Source organism: Carassius gibelio, chromosome A23 (assembly GCF_023724105.1).
Source record: "Carassius gibelio isolate Cgi1373 ecotype wild population from Czech Republic chromosome A23, carGib1.2-hapl.c, whole genome shotgun sequence".
Lineage (NCBI taxonomy): Eukaryota > Metazoa > Chordata > Actinopteri > Cypriniformes > Cyprinidae > Carassius > Carassius gibelio.
In genome coordinates this window covers 19154545-19168963 of record NC_068393.1, presented here as the reverse complement: position 1 = coordinate 19168963, position 14419 = coordinate 19154545, and the positions used below count along the sequence as shown (strand labels likewise).

General features: G+C 36.7%; 2 protein-coding genes across 2 annotated transcripts in view; one reads left to right on the top strand and one right to left on the bottom strand.

Moving 5' to 3' along the window:
- Positions 1–14419, bottom strand: part of LOC127944598 (SLAM family member 5) — a 155854-nt gene that overhangs the window by 117168 nt on the left and 24267 nt on the right. The gene's annotated exons all lie outside the window — the stretch shown is intronic.
- Positions 2231–12908, top strand: LOC127944603 (uncharacterized). The gene is made up of 5 exons (XM_052540655.1): positions 2231–2420; positions 9147–9446; positions 10866–11017; positions 11574–11629; positions 11749–12908. Exons 1-5 carry the CDS (start codon positions 2387–2389, stop codon positions 11819–11821), a joined length of 615 nt encoding a protein of 204 aa, XP_052396615.1. The 5' UTR covers positions 2231–2386; the 3' UTR covers positions 11822–12908.

Here is a 14419-nt window from a genome sequence, read left to right as displayed (position 1 = left end):
CTGCACTTTTACATAGGTCTATCAGTTAAAATTCCTTAAGGCAGATTAAAACCATTAAAACACAATTTGTGCTCTCTTCTACATTTGAAAACAATTACAACATAGGAAGTTTGTTGTCATTGTGCTAAATCGTTAAATAATTATTGAAGATCTCCGAGGCTGAATCTCTGACAAAATGTCAAACGTCGAACCAACTTTATTATATCGGTGTTTTAACTATGCCTCACTCTTATGGAACACGTTAACAATTAAATTAAAAGTTTGAATTCATCGTTAAAATATTAGTGGAATTACATACATATTTTACGTAACGTTATTCACAATACCTGCTTATGGTCTTCAGTGTCCATAATCTGCAGCGTAGATCCTAGATATGTATTACAGAAATATTTAGCGCAAAAGGGTAAGACACCTTAAAGACGTAATTTATCTGTGCCGCTAATGCGGTCTTCACGTTCTCTCGGAATAATCGTAAATATGAGTTTTGAAGGTAAAAATTGCACATGAATGTCCTCCCATTTTCAAACTTGAATGCAATGAGCTTGTAATCATGATTTAACTACGTCAAGATTAAAACATCAAGCGCCAAGATACTGTACTTTTTCACAACTTGTAATACGTTGCACAAGTCTAAAAACTGTTTAACAAACTTTACCTCTTCAAACTCATCTTTCTTGACGCTGGAAAGCCTATGAAAGTTGACATCGTGGGGGAATGCGCACTTTCAGAGCGTGCACTAACCCCATGACATTAAATAAACCATGACATTAAATAAACCAATCAAAAGACTCTGGCGGTTTGTACAGCCCACTTGGAGCTGAAGTCCCAACCACCATGCTACATTGCTACGACAGACACAGTAGACATCCCGCCCACGAATCGCCGCCATGGACGAGCCATAACTGCTGCATTCGAAAGTAAGTAAATGGTTTACCATCCGAGAATATTGAATCTGTTCGCTACTTCAGCATACGGAATACATATTTACACCAATAAGAAAATGAGATTTATGAGGTTAATAATACAAATATGACGTAGATGAAAAAAAGTCGACATCTGAAAGTGAACAAGGTCTTCTCGGTCTAGGCTCCGCCCTCTGAGCAGTCTTTGCTTTCCCTTACACGAGCTGTGAATTTTGTTTGTTTGTGAAGTATATTATATTTATAGTGGTTAGGATTTTGTTTCTATCTGATAAGTATAATTTATTCGCTCAATGTTTGTCCGTGAGTGGTGAATATAGAACGGTGAGTCTAGGTTATTTAGGTGGCGATAACAGGAAAGTAATAGATTTTAGCGACCGTGTTTAATCATGTCACCTGATTGGCCCAGGTCATAATGACGGGTAGGTTTAGCGCGTAAACACTTCCCTTCCCCCTCCATCCACACCAACGTCGATTTAAAGCAACACCCCAGTTCCACCATGTATGTGGTTGATGAGCGTAATTGTCTGTCACCAGTGTCGAAATACTGTTTAAACGTGCCCGTGAATTTGAATAGATCAAATCCCTTATTGGTTGTTTTTGCTGGTTATACTATGGCGTTGGTTTTGAGATTTGCATATTAGATCGTTTTTTTTTCCATTTTTTTTTTCAAAATTTTATTATGAACAATGCACAGGACAATAGGTACAGAGAGCACTACAAATACTGTGCAACCTGCACAACAAAAAAAGAAATGTACAGACCAGAGGATAATAACATATTAATTTATAGAAGGGGAAAATTTAAATATATTCAGTTCCTTCAGCAGATGAAATGTTCTTGTAGCCTTCATATTTTGCATGTTTTCTATTGTTTTGTAATATGTTTTAAAGTCCAGATGAAAAACATTAAAGCTAGGTTGTGAATTAGACCATTACCATTTACATTTGTGAATATGGTATTTTCCGAAGATAATAAACAGTTGAATAACAAAAATAAAATTTTTGGACAAACCACATAAATAAAAGTACAACATGACATCAAAAATATTAGATCGTTTCCTTTCAAGCCTGTGTTATACTTTACGCATGAGCGATTCAGATGGGTTTTGTGTGACGTCATCGGAGAGTGTACGCGGACAAACTAAACCAAATGCGCGTGCACAGGCTGTGCACTTTTTTCTTGAGCGTGTCATCTGCTTACTAGTGCTTCACACTCCAGTCATGTTGGTGGCGGTAAATGCACCAAAAGTTGGTTTGCCATCCGTCGTAGAAGAAAAGCAGTAGCTCAGACGGTCCACCATCTTTCATAGTGTAAGTTAGTGTTGTTTTATCGAGACGGAAGAGAAGAATCTTCACTTTTTCTGCTTCATCTTCGACGGATCGTCTTTTCCTGAAGACTCGATGTTGATAAAGTAGTAGATGTTAAGTGTTTTAAACTAATCTTGTAGATTTCGCAGTGCTGAAATGCTGAAAATCCTCTTCGTATTCTCAGTGACAGGTGGGTAACTTTAGAGTTGATGTTAATAGAAGGATGGGTTTGTTTTTGGAAAAATGGGATTGTTTTTTTTTCATTTGCATATTTGGGCTTATAGTTAGGACCGGTAATTTAATGTTATTTAGTGTGTGTGTGTGTGTGTGTCACAGTGTGCAGCTGCGCAGCTCTCCGAGTCCTCATAGAACAGTTTTTACACACTTACACGCAGGGCCGGATTGGGACTCCTTTTCAGCCCTGGAGTTTCATGCCTTAGACCGGCCCACTTTAGTTCACAACTGACTATATTAAAATAATTTAATTAAAACCACAGAATATAATTCCCTACAGCCTTGTCTTCATACAATTCATTGCATTTAAAAAAAAAAACATCATTTCCAATTCAGTGTAAAAACAATAGCCTAAGTTTTGCTTCAAAGTGAAGATTTATTAGAACAGTAAACAACAGGACAGTGTAAGAATCTTTTCTTTAAGATTTAGTATTCATAAATATCCAAACATTGAAATAAAGGAAAAAAAATCTAATAAAAACAAAATATAAAATAAAGATTAAAATTAAATGTATTGCACTTTCTAATTTTCATTAATGTATTGCTGAATCATCAGGTATCATTAATTATCTCAGGGCATTTTTCATTGGGCAGGGCTCTTCATTACTATTAGTTCTTCTGAATGACAACCCTCCTGCCCATTCTGGTGTGTTGGGCTCATGACTGGAGCTTGGTAACGTTACTGGGCCTTGCTCTTCACTGTTAGCAGCAAACTGGACTAGAGGCGACTGCTGCTGAAGAGCTACAAGAAAAATTTTGATACATGAGCGGTGGTTTGCAAACAACGTTGTTTTGCAATGTCGCTAGCATCTTGAACAACTTCTCCTAACTACCTTAACGTTAGCTTACTTACCAGCCTCGTCGTCTCCGATTGTTTTTTTTGAGGAAGAATGTGCTCAGTTTAGAAAATTTGGCTGCGTCAGTTTCCAAAGCTTTCTTCTTATTTATTCTGGACTTTTCAGTGCTGCATTTGCGCTTTCTGTTATCCATTTTTATCTCACTTTTTTTATTTTGAGCAACTTGCAAGGTGACGTGTTGGGGGCGGGGCCAGGGAGTCAACAGATAACACGTCATCGTTTTCTTGCAGGCTGCACTCTGCGAGAAAATATTAAATAAAAAAATAGTGGGACAATGGTAAAATAATAAATAAAAAGAGTGGGGCTGCGGTAAAATAATAATAATTCTATAATATATATTATTTCAACCCAGTGCCATGACAACAACGACCCTCGCAGTCAAAAAAACATTAGCCAATCCGGGCCTGCTTACACGCAGTTATTATCTGGCTCGGCTCGGTGTTCATCTTCAGTTCTCTCTTCACAGCAATTCAGTCAGTGTACTGTTTGAGTAAATGAATTACTCCGGGATATTGGTTAATTTCGACCCGACTCGAGAGAGTGTCAGCCACGTTAAAAAAGTGAATAACTGAAGTAATTTGTGGATTTATGCGTGAATATGTATGTTCAATTTACTATTTTCTCACTTTAAAAAGCCTATGCATTGTGCACAGAGTGGTCGGTGTCTCTCATAGGGTGTCTCTTGTGTGTAGAATGCGCTATCATTAGCCGCATTTCCACTGTCGGGCCAGTGTTAGCCAAGGCTTAAAACGGCCGGGCGGGACTAATAGCTTCGGGCCAGTAGCACCAAAGCCAGAATAGCTAGGGTTTCCACAGTCGGGGCCTGAAGCTCTGCTGCACGTCACTAAAACATGCACTTTACACACCTCTCAGAACAACGTCATGCAACCTCATCATTTCACCAACAAAGAGAAGTTATCTGAAAACTAAAAAGTCACTGGAACATGCGCGATCACAAAACGAACATGATAAAAGCGGCCGTTTGTTTGCATGCTTTGTTATATATTCAAATTCAAAAGCATCGATTATTTAAGTGATACATTCAAGATTCAAGATTTTTATTCGTCACATACAAAATTATATATAGCATATATAACCAGCAGTGAAATGTGAGTCATGTCTGCTCCATGGACAGTGCAATCATTAAAGAAAACAACACAGATGAAAATATACATAAATATAGCTATGTGAGAATGAAATAAAAGTAAACTATACAAATATAAGAATAAAATATAAGAAAGATGTATATCGTAGAATTAAATATAGAACGCAAAATAATGTGCATGAGTGTAAACTGTATTCTTAAATATTAAGATGTACAGGGATGTACAAGAAGCAAATGTGCAAACATGGTGACACTGTCAGTGTGTCTATGTGAGGTAGTGAATAAAGTGAAAAAGATGAAGTGAACATTAAGTGGAGACATGAGGATGTTAAGAAGCTGGTTTAGAGTTTCCCCTGAGTCTCACGGTTTTTGCCATCGGGCTACGGAAGCGCTTACCAGATGGCAGCAAAGTGAAAATATGGTTACTGGGGTGGATGGAGTCTTTGATGATTTTTGCAGCTCTACTTCTGCAGCGTTTGAGGTAGATGTCCTGCAGAGAGGGGAGAGCAGACCCTGAAATGCGCTCAGCTAAGCACACAACTCTCTGCAGGGCTTTGCAGTCTTGACTGGAGCTGTTCCCATACCACACTGAGATACACTGAGTCAATACGCTTTCTATAGCCCCAGAATAGTTTTCAGGATTGCTGGTGAGACCCTGAATTTCCTCAGCTGTCGCAGATGGTACAGTCTTTGCCTGGCTTTATTAACCTGTGTTTGAATGCGAGTAGTTCAAGTGAGGTCCTCGGAGATGTTTACACCAAGGTACTTGAAGCTGCTCACCCTCTCCACAGGGGTCCTGCTGATCATAAGAGGAGTATAGGGCTGCTGCTGTCTCTTACGGAAGTCGACAATCAGCTCTTTCAGTTTTGCTCACATTCAGAGAGAGAGAGTTGTTCTGGCACCATGATGTTAATTTCTCTACTTCATCCAAGTATGCGGTCTCATTATTGTTGTGAATGAGGCCCAGAACTAGGGATGCACCGGTTGACCGGCCATAAATCGGAACCGGACGGTTTTTGCTTAAAATACACAATCGGCAATCAAATTTTTTTTTTTTTTTGAACTTGCATACACGTTTAAAAAAACCAGAAGTAAACGTCAGTTCTGCATTAGTATGATTATTTTTATTTTACCTTAAAATTACATAGACTTAATTTAAAAATCACCTGCTGTAGCACACTGAATAAAAGTGTTTCATTCATCCAATTAAAACATTTTAGGGTAATGATTCACATCTATTTATTTTTTTTATTTACTTGAGACAATAAGTTATTTCTTTTTCATTGGCTCAAGTAAAAAATATAGATGTGAATCATTACCCTATTTTTTTTTTTTATTGGATGAATGAAACCCTTTGCATCTTTGTTTTTTTCACACCAACATTATTTGATTTTAACTTGAGGATTCATCAGAACTGTGGTGAAAATGAGATTGTTAATCCTCCTCCTAGTTTCAGGTAGGTGAGTTGGGGGTTAATGGAGACTCCTAAAGTCAAACTGTCATCTTTTTTTTTTTCAAGACAAGCCATGATCAGAATTAATACTAGATATTGCATCCTTAATATACAGATAAAATCAGGTCTGGGAAAAATCTATTGATGTAAAAATCTTTGAAAAGTTATTTGTGATTTTTTCTTCCTACTTGTTACTTTGCACTTTTTGTTCGAAAATGTTTTTACTATATACGTTATTTTCCATTATCTAAATAAGAATGAAAAGTATGTTGGCCTTATTGCATTACTTTGATGTTATATTAGGATTATATATTCAGTGGCATTAAGGGCTGGGTAATATGACGATATATATCGGATGGACGAAATTAAAACTCCATCGTTTCATATTATGCTCTATCGTTTATTTCGTGGTGCCGCAAAAAAAAAAATGTTCACGGCGATACTTTTTTGCACGGGGAGGGAGGGTTCAATCTTAAACTGGCTGCCATCATCTGGTCACATGACCTTCCAGTGGCGGCTCTTGCCTACCAGTTGAGGATTGAACCCCTACTGGTGAGATGCAGTATAAAACAACTGATTTTAGGCTGTTGAAACACAAACCACAGAGCCACATGCGCGCGCTGTGTCTGTTTCTGTGTGAGAACTGGTCGCGCTTCAGCTGTTAATGGAGCTCGTGAGCATTTTGCGCTTTGAACGACAACATACACTCTTATATGCGTCTAAATGCCCGGCTTTGCAACTCTCCTCATAAACACAGTCATTTTATCTTAAGGGAATGTAAACAGTTGCGAGAGAAATCGCATATGAAAGCCCATATGCAAGTAGCAATATATTGGATCCAGAAATCCGTCTTAAAGGGCAAGCTGTCCAATATTAGTCATGTCTCCCATTCATGAAAATCTCTTACTGCTATCGACTAAATCACTTTTATAACTAGAATAATCAAATAAATGAATAATGATAATGCTAATAATTATAATATGGATGAAACTTAGTGAATAGTAACTCATTTACAAAATGTATTTCTTATGCAGTGTAATGCTTTGTCCTATTGTTTGTAATTAGTTTCTTATTTCATTTCTGACTGTTTATTGATTTTTTTTTTTTCCTTTCTCTTATATTAGTTTGATATCGACACTTGTGACCAGGATTATGAAAATTCTATGGTTTCAAAGATCTTAATATCATAAAAAAACCTTATTAAAAGAAAAAAATAACTAAACCACTCCTCGCTTTCGAATGATGGTTTACCTGTTGAGATAATCAAGAGCAACAATTTCCTTGTTGACATAGCAGAGTACTTTACCTTGGTAGGGCTGCACCAGTCATTAGTGAGTTCTTACTTGAATTAAAACGTTAATCAACCCCACACAACCCTTTCATAAACTCAATACAGAAGCATTCATGCCTTCAAGCAGATTCCTGAGGACTGGGGATAAGAACTCATTCACACACTGGACTGATCTGAACCACTCACACACATCCCAACCTATTTCTAGAATATAATCTTGGAAATAGGGTGCTCTTTTAATTTTATTGTTATTAATATTATTATTATTATTTTATCTTTACAACTAAACAAGGTACATCTTATTCATCCTCGGTTGAGCATAGCCAAAAATAGAACAACAGCAACCACAAAAAAATAAATAACGCGTCAAAATAAACTAAACTGAACCTGAAAGAAAATAAAAGGACAATAAGTACAGAAGAATGTATACATGTCACGTTTAGTCTATAAACACTTCCACAAAGTTTACACCAGAGTATTGGAGATGTGTATGACTCATGATTGTACAAACACAGGTCAGAATTCAGATGCCGACTCTATTGAGAGAGAGAAAGAGAAGAGTGGAGTTGAGTGTTGTTTGCGGGCTGTTTTGCTTGTCTGGGGTTGACTGTTATGTTGTGAAATCCCAGCAATCTGACAGAGTTCTCCCTGGAGATTCAGTCACTGGGGAAGGAAGCACATTGGCTGACTGCAGCTGATGAGTGTATATATTGGTACAACAGTAGATGCACGTTTTCTAGTTATACAGCAGAACGCAGACGAGGCTAACTGTAGGATTTTCTAGAACTAGTGAAAATGAGATTCCTCATCATCACAGGAATCCTCATAGTTTCAGGTGAGTGAGTTGGGGGTTAATTCATACTGTCTTTGTTTTTTTCGAGACAAGCCATGACCTGATTTAACGCTTTTAACCGGTTTTATGGATCAATTGGGGATCGTGTAACTTTGGGAGGTTTGCGTGCTGGTGAGCTATTTGACTTGTTGCCTTAATACCTGTGTTAATGTATTAGTTTGGACGAATGCAGACAAAATGATTCTTGAGCATAAACTGATCTCCAAGGCAGTTCTTCAGTTCTTGCATGATACAGGACTGTATGTAAGAATTTAATTTAGTTTTAATTTTGACCTGTGGAGGGCAGTAATACGCTCAGCATCTACACTGCCGGAATTCTACAAGAAGAAGAAGAAGAAGCAGGAAGAAGTTAGCTAGCTTTCCTTTCGGCAAAAACAAACTGGCTGTGCGTTTTGTCTTTGCTGTTAAGCAGTTCGCACAACTGTATAAAGATGGTTAGGTTTATGACTGCTGTGGTTTTTGGAGGTAATATGCCTTCTTATTCTTCTCCTGTGTTATTTATTTATTTAAAGGGTGTTCTTAAGCGATGTCTTTTGCTGAAATGTGTCTGAACATGCGTAAGACATTCCGTGCATGACAAATAACACATTAAACTTATATGTTGCCTTAACAATGTACATGATTTAAGTGGCGCTTTAATTATGCGTTATGATGTTAAAAATAAGTTGGTCTTGACTGGCAATGTTCCGATTAGGTTCGCGCGCTGCTAGTCGGAGCCTAAAGCTTTTGATCAGAGAGACTCGAGAACGGTCAGTTTCTTCTGTAATCTGTAATCGGTTGCTGTAGTTTTGTCTTTGTCTGATGGTTTTGTTTTATCACCATAAAAAGTTGTGGTGACAAATCAGTTCTAACTCAAAATCATGTATGAATAAAGACCCAAAAATTAACCCATTGACTAAAACTACTTTTAGTAGGTACTCTCTGCATTTCTAAAGTGCTTTATACAATAGATACTATCACAGCAGTTTCACAGAGATTAACAGGAAATCAATTATTGAATTAACTTCAGATTCTGCTGTAAAGTAGCTCTGAAAGACAATAGGGCATTATTTAGCTCAAGTCAGTGCAAATGAAATCAACAAATCAGAAAACACAACAACAGATTTGTTTATTTGTTTTACAGGGCTGATGTTCATCTTGACTGGTGGTGAGATGGTCAGTGAGGGAAAAATCTGCTCCAAGAAGATCTTGGAGCGGTCTGACCTGAAAGCGGATGATCAGCTGATGGTGGTGAGATGTGGCACAGATGAGGTGGTCGCACAGCTCTTCTGTGAAAACTGGAACTGCAGTGACTACCCAGATACAGAGGGATGGTTCAATCAAACAGAAGATTTGGTCCTGATCCTGCCGAACTGCAGCAGCGTGGATCGCTTAGATATATTGCTGAATGGAAATCGGATTGTACTTAACTTCACTTTTGAAGGTGAGAATCTTTAAAATCTAATTGATTTGAATGAAAAACAAAAGTTTGATATCAGGGCAAAAAGTACTATGCTTTTTAAATGCACTCCTTTAAAAATGTACTTAAAAGAAATACATGAACAAATTAAAACAATTGCATGAAGGCAGCATACAGATTCTCAAATAATTATTCCAGTAAACATTGACTCTATCAGTAGCAATAAAAAGTAAGAAATTGGGGGTGGGGAAATCACAAGTTATCTGTACTTTTATATTTTAGTATTTACAAAATTTTATATGAAGTAGAGTTGTCACGGTACCAAAACTTCAGTATTCGGTACCGATACCAGTGAAAATCCACAGTTCTTTGTACCAATTTCGGTACCAAAGCAAAACATAAAAATATTCTAAAAAAAAAAAAAAAAAAAAACTTTTATAACTAAAAATAAAATGAATGCCATTCTTTACCCTTATTTACAATTGTGTTAAAAGTTTTTCTGCAAGTAATATAATTATGAAAAACATTTAATTAGTCTTTTAATTAATGAAATCTAAACATTTTTTGGTAAGTAAAGGGGATTTGCTATTAAAATAAAAAAATGGAAGAAATATTGTGTGATTTTATTTCTTAAAAAAAAAGTTTAATTTTTTTTTTCAACAGTAGCAGTATCACATACATTCTACTAAATAATAGTAATATTTCTAGCACAGTGCCTTTATGTAAATATAAACTTATTTTGACGGTCTACTTTTATTTTGACACTGGTTTACTCAAATGAAATGGTAAAATGATAGTGAAGTGACTCAGAACAGTTCTGGTGATGTTGTTGATGTATTTATGTCCTCATTGAGACGGCAGATGCGTCACGCGCTTCAGTCTATGTAGTAAACGAACCATTCATTCATTCACACAGAGACGCGCAGAACATGCAGGATTCAGATTTCAACCAACTTTTGTGGCTTAACATTTACAGAGTCCTGGTCCATATGGAGATTAGATTTGATTAATTTATGCTAACTTGGACAAATTTCGTGACTGTCCATATTAAAATGTAAGTTCCATTTTCATGACTGGATTTTGAGATTCCGTCTGCGTTTTCTGCTTCACGGAAATCATTGCGCTTTATAAGTCAAGAGCCGGGTTGACCGGGTCCTCGGTACCACCGGTACTTAAAGAAACCTGGTACCGTCACATTTTCATTTTTTTTAGTACCGACATGTTACCGAAGTTCCGGGTCTTTTGACAACACTAATATCAAGATATATATCATTATTGCGAGATAAAATTTCTCATATCGTGAGATAAGGTTTTGATCATATCGCCCACCCCTAGCAGATGATAGCAGTGGATTGGTCAGTTAGGTCTGTCAGGATCGCTGTTTCTGGTTAGTTTGTCTACATGATGATAATAATGTAAGTGTCCATTTGTTGTGTGTGACAGAACCAGTATTGTCCTCCACCAAAGAGCCACCACAGACCTCTTCCCCAAACCCTCCTGACTCCTCTGGACACCTGTGGCTGTGGCTGTGTGCTTTACTGATTCTTCCAGTGTTGGCTGTGATCGGTTTCTGCTGGAGGAAGAAACACCGGAAGGCAAGTATTGCTTATGTTTAATCTCTTATGCATGGAAATGATCTGGGACTGCATTCACCAAAAAATTATGAGGTTAAAAGTTGCTGCTAATGTGGAAATGTTGTTCTTAATTCTAGTACTCAATTTTATATCCAAGAGTGATTTCCCAAGTGTTAAAAAAACAAATAAGCCAAAGTCTAAGACAAAGTACATTTTTTTTAATTCTAAAGAATTTCTGTGGCTAGTAGAAATTAATTTGCCGTTTATTCACCATAAATCAGTGTTTGATTATGATGTTCATGTTTGGAAAAAGTAGATGAAAGTTAATCCAAGTTTATTGTAAAACTCAAACCAGGAGCAGAATGATTGTCTGTTTATAAACCAGTTTAAGAATAATGTGGTATATCTAATGATAATAGTAAATTATTTGCTGGTTTTGTTGTTTCAAATAATGTTAAAAGAGTCTGGTTTAAATGTATATCCCTGAAATGTATTAATCAAGCTTTGTCTTCAGCACTTTTAAACAGTATCTGATTCGATTTTGCATCTTGTAATTGTTTTGTGTGTTGACTGTCAGGATCGTGAAGCATTACCTCATGATGAAGAAGCCAAAGAAACCCCTGCTGTCTCCAGGTATGAAGCTCCTGAATTTCCTCAGGTCTTTTATATATCACATCACTTTTTCATAAAGAATATTCTACTTTGTCATGTTGGGCTTCACTAACGTCAGTTTTCTGTTGTTTTCTTTACAGCACAGCATCTTCAAATTGCACAGATAATGTAGTTGTCTGCTTTAAGACTTGTAGTGAAAACACTGACGATTAGCTAAAATCTAGAAAATAGATTTTTATACATTTTTGGGTGAAGTTAGGGGTGTGACGGTTAGTATATAACAGTGAGACCGGCGGTTATATAGTTGAACACCGTCATTAGAACTCTATAAACGCCAAAACCGTGTCATTAAAATATTTTTTAGAAACATTTTTTATCAAAAATTATTTTCATTTTTTAGATAGGATCATAAGATGCGCAATATATCGAGAGATGGTTTTTACCACTTAATGAAGTTTTGTAAATCGTCAGACATATTTACCACTTCATAAAAATTTGCTTTGTAGAAAACCTTTCTTAAAAAAACAAATTTCGTTTGAACAAATTTTATCTTAATTTTAATAAATGTTTCATCAACCAATTTCATGTATTTTAATAAATAAAAAGCAAATATAGCAGACAATGATAACCACCGTGACATGGAAGCACCAGCGCGCCGCGTTCACTTGCACTGCACTGTGAACTAGAGCGCATCTCAATGTAAATGAAACTCAGCGTAGGCCTATGCTTCATACATTAGCATTAAATATCTTTGCTGCATCCTTTCTAGAACAGACAATGTCTTTTTTTTTTTTTTTGCGGCTCGCATCAGCAAAGCATTGCATCGTCCATAGACCACAAAACAGTCATTAAGCTAATCAGCGGATGGCGGGTGGGTGCGGCTTTGAAATTTGCTTAAAATACTTTGGCGCGGATCAGAGCGCGCGCTGACACGGAGTTAACCCGCTATCTCCAAGATCAACCAATTGACTCTACGGCAGATCCACTAGCATGGTGGCGAGACAATATGAAACAAAATGAAAATAGCTACACCCCCCGACGGTTATGTTATGAACCGTCACATTTGACTCGCGTCAGAACCAATTCTGAAACCGGCACACCCCTAGTAGGCTAGTGACAATGCCCCTGAATTTTCGAGATACCCCTACCGGAGGTAGAACTAAACCCAACAATGTTTTTCCTCATCTCTAAGGTCTCCCTTATATGAAATGGATTCTTGGCTAAAAATATTTTACTGCTAAGATTGTTAAATTAACACATATTGTTATACACCACAAAACCAATAAAGGACTAAAATATAGCCTGTCCGTATGGGAGTTAAGGCATATAAACTAATGCAGATCAATCACACAAGCTCTGAGAGCTTTGAAACTTGACATGTTTGTAGTCAGGAAGTTGATTCAACTACTAGAAAAGACTGGATGTGAATATCTTGATGTATGGAATAAATAGACACATGTAAACACATATCTAAAATAAGCGGACATGCACAAATTTAATATCTATGCAGAATGTTTTCATTTACTTTATGCTTGCTTTGCCTGGCATTATCATAGAAACACATATGATGGCTTGTTGGAAAGGTGGGGTTGTGCTGAATCCAGCAATACCAAATATGTAAATATATAATAAAAGAGAAGTGTTCTGTCACTTAATGTATGAGGTGTCCAAAATGAATGAAAATGGAACACTGACATAATTGAGTCCAAACCCATTCATTATCAGTGGTGAGAAGAATGTTGAGAAATTCAAATATAAAAAATATTTAATATGGCACCTTGTACTATATGGAAACAAAGATTGAAATCGAAAGATAACACCTTACCATAGCACAAACAGGAGACCAGGAGTTTTAACTTAATGAACTTTTTAATAAAACTATAACCTAACTTCACACAATACAACTTAAATTACTGTCTTAAAACAAATGGCAATCTAACTAAAGAAACAAACACTTTTTGGGGAAATGAGCCCTGTCTTCTCAGGCTGTTTAGTTTATTTTCTAGCAGCAACCATTTGGAACATCAACTGCTTTTGGTAACCATTGGAGAAGGGTCTGGCTGCAGACTTGCACTTGCACTCTCAGACACTGCTTCTGCTAGCGACGTCACTTGCAGTCTTTATTTTTTATTTTGTTCTATTTATTGATAACTTTTTGTTTGAATTTCCCAACATTTTATAACAGTTGCCATGTGGCAAAGACAAGAAAAAATAAACTAAATTACAATGTCAATTGCAATCGCTACTTGCACTCTCCGCTACCTGTGACTTCACTTGCAATCAACACAAATCTTGCATGTTGCCAATGGAGACGAGACGCTGTGGTTGTGATTAAACGATTAAAACTAATTTAGTACTATAACGTACAGGGTCCTGCAAGAAAAAGACAAGCACAGACCTTGGCCACAGAACAGCAGAATATGAACGCAATGAACAAAGTCTTTCGTTAAGCGTTTTCCTTCTGTAGAAAAAAAACTAACACTTAATATGGCATAATGTATTCAGACACATTAAGTTCAATTAAAAGACCAAATTTGATATATAGTTATTATTCAATGTACTACAAGGCACGCAGATGGCTATGAACACAATGTGCAAACTTTGTCCTCCCATACAACATAACGCTTAATGTGGCCTAATAACAGACTTAGATGATAAAGACAATTTAGTAGGCCTAGCCTAGCCTATATGTCTTGTTGTTGACTCAAAATATATACAGACCAGCAAATATGAACGGGCATTATGCATTGCCCGCAAGTGATTTTAAAAGGATCAGCTCCGTACAGGTAAGAAGACGAGTACAGAACGCAG

Excerpts from the sequence above, each read along its gene's own strand:
- LOC127944603 (XM_052540655.1), top strand. The coding sequence starts at position 2,387 with ATGCTGAAAATCCTCTTCGTATTCTCAGTGACAG. Across the intron at positions 9,447-10,865 it reads ACTTAACTTCACTTTTGAAG|AACCAGTATTGTCCTCCACC; the intron begins GTGAGAATCTTT and ends TGTGTGTGACAG. Across the intron at positions 11,630-11,748 it reads GAAACCCCTGCTGTCTCCAG|CACAGCATCTTCAAATTGCA; the intron begins GTATGAAGCTCC and ends TTTTCTTTACAG.